A 2500-nucleotide genomic window follows, 5' to 3' on the forward strand; every position below is an offset into this window, starting at 1 on the left:
ACAGTTTCTGTAGGTTGAGCCCCTTTTTCAAGGAAATATAAAATAGCAGGAACATTTAAATAAGTTTGATTCTTTATCGGATCATAAAAACCCACTTTCTGAAGATCTTTTCCTTCTCTTCGGGATCGAACATCAATTGCAACGATTCGATAGACGGCTCATTGGGATAGATGTAGATGAACAACACCCCCCCTAGAAACGTATAGGAAGCTTTCTCCTCGTACGGCTCGAGAAAAATGATTGATTCGAAGTTTTGTCTCTGTATGGAATTCTATCTAAGAAATGACAACTGGATCCATAAAATGATCAAAGCAATTAAAGATCTAAGTCTTTTTTTCTTCGTTCTTCCTTAAAATGAAAAATAAACCATTCGTACTCTCATAACTCAAGTTGGATAACTTTCAAACAGTTCAAAGGAAAATCTTTCGGCAATTTCATTTATTGAGCGGTCTTTCCTCCTTTTTTGTTTGTCTCGTTTAAAATCGGATTCTTCAGTCTGATCCAGTTATTAAGACAATTAAAAAGGTGTTTCCTTGTTCTGGGATCCTTTATCTTTGTTTTATTTTAAATCATTGGGTTTAGACATTACTTCGGTGCTTTTTAATCCTTTCAAAATGGCAGCAACATACCCTTTTTGCGATTTTTATGAAAGAATCCTACAAGATGATGGATTCCCTCGTGAAACACTTTGGATCGAAAAAGTTTGATCAATTCCAATAAATTTTTTAATTTGAAACTTGCTCGAATTGGATTCTTTCGATTTCCATACCTAAGATATATTAGATATATTTACGAAGTTGTTTCAATTGTTTTATTGATTGGCATTAACCCTAGACCCTTGCCCCGAGAAAGAAATTAATACTTTCTACTCGAGCTCCATCATGGACTATTTACATTCCAAGACAACAAAAAACGAGGGGTTCTAGTGAAACAGAACCAATGATGTCGAGTTAAGAGCACCTTCATTCCTACAAAAAATGGTGGATGTACAAATCCACAACGGATCGTGTCCTTCAAGTCGCACGTTGCTTTCTACCACATCGTTTCAAACGAAGTTTTACCATAACATTCCTCTAAGAACCGGTATGGAATTGATTCAATTATGGAATCATGAATAGTCATTGGTTGGGCTGATGTATAAACACCATAATCTAAAGTATTTTCTATATCTTCTATATCTATAGTATATAGATATAAATAATACTATAGATTAATACTATAGATATAGGGTGGATAAATATTTTTCTGAAGAAGTCTTAGTAAGACCCCATCGCTAATATTAAATTGTCTAACATTATAATATTAATTAATAAATATATATAATAAAAAATTTTTTTATATAAATAAAATAAGACGAATAAACGAATTCTTTTTAATTCTGCATCTTCACGTGACTTAATAGGAGAGAAAGATTCAGCTTCTAAGGAATGATTTAAACTATTTCTCTTTCGAAATTTCGAATCAATTTCGAAAGTTCCCCTCTCGACATCATTATTCCAAGAAAATTTGATAGTTAAAAATAACTTTTGATCATCTTAGGAAAAAAGATAAGTCTTTTTTTTTTTTTTTTCATCTGATTAATAAAATCCAAAGAATGGGGAGGGTTTCGTATCTATCAATTCGATCAAATAGACTGAGCAATTGTCACCGTTTATAGATATTGAAATGAACGCCTTCCCATCACTGATTAACTCCTATCTACCCCATTCTCTGGGACTGATGCAGCATAAATCAAAAGAAGGGGATGTCCTAGTCTTTTTTTTTACGAAATGCGAGCTGGCTGGGCACAAAGCCAAACAAGCCCAGATTAAGTCCAGTTTTTGCTCCTTTTTTCTATTTTAGCCTACCTCATTGATTAAGAATTAAGAGACTTAGTGAATTGAATTAGTACCAAAAACCCCTTCTTGGCGAAAAGTCAAGAAATCCACAAAAAAGCAAATTGAATCTAATTAGGCTAATTTAGGGGGTAGAGAATATGAGATAGGGAATATGGATTCTTTCGTATCTCGATTCAGTTTTTGAAAAAAAAAAACGATTCATCGAAGAAAAAAATCAGAAACAACAATCACATTCCAGCTAACATTTCGATTTTAAACAGAACATTGTTAAAAAAGCAATCTATATTGTCAGAGAATATATATGTTCTGGGACGGAAGGATTCGAACCTCCGAATAGCGGGACCAAAACCCGTTGCCTTACCACTTGGCCACGCCCCATTTAGATTTCTATGCGATACTAATAAAGTATATTGCTGGTTTTGTTTGTTTGTCAACTCTAGCCCAAATATCTATAGAATCGATTAGATTGGTATTCGGATTTTTCTATGTTTTTGGTATGTGTAGATATAGAATTCAACTTAATTTATTGATCATTACATATAATTCAATTAAGATATTGTATGAAAATATTATTTTTTCGATTCTCCTTTTCTCAAAGGAGGATTTTTGATTGGGTGGGTTCAAAGAAAAAGAAGGATTTTTTGTTTACCTTACTTACTTTC

The 2500-nt window shown here is 32.8% G+C and overlaps 1 protein-coding gene and 1 non-coding gene across 2 annotated transcripts in view; both read right to left on the minus strand. All coding sequences in view use genetic code 11, as the record gives it.

Moving 5' to 3' along the window:
* Nucleotides 1–1064, minus strand: part of rps16 (ribosomal protein S16) — a 1131-nt gene extending 67 nt beyond the window's left edge. The window contains exons 1-2 of the mRNA in view: nt 1025–1064; nt 1–160 (exon numbers count right to left, since the gene is read on the minus strand). The exon at nt 1–160 is cut by the window's left edge and continues 67 nt beyond it. Of these exons, the coding sequence (YP_008563070.1) occupies nt 1–160; nt 1025–1064 (200 nt within the window). The remainder of the gene's footprint in view (nt 161–1024) is intronic.
* Nucleotides 1065–2144: 1080 nt separating this feature from the next.
* Nucleotides 2145–2216, minus strand: trnQ-UUG. Its single transcript has one exon. It is a non-coding gene; the product is annotated as a tRNA-Gln (tRNA).
* Between the last annotated feature and the right edge of the window lie 284 nt (nt 2217–2500).

This window comes from Solanum lycopersicum, chloroplast (assembly GCF_036512215.1).
Source record: "Solanum lycopersicum chloroplast, complete genome".
In the NCBI taxonomy this organism is placed as follows: Eukaryota; Viridiplantae; Streptophyta; class Magnoliopsida; order Solanales; family Solanaceae; genus Solanum; species Solanum lycopersicum.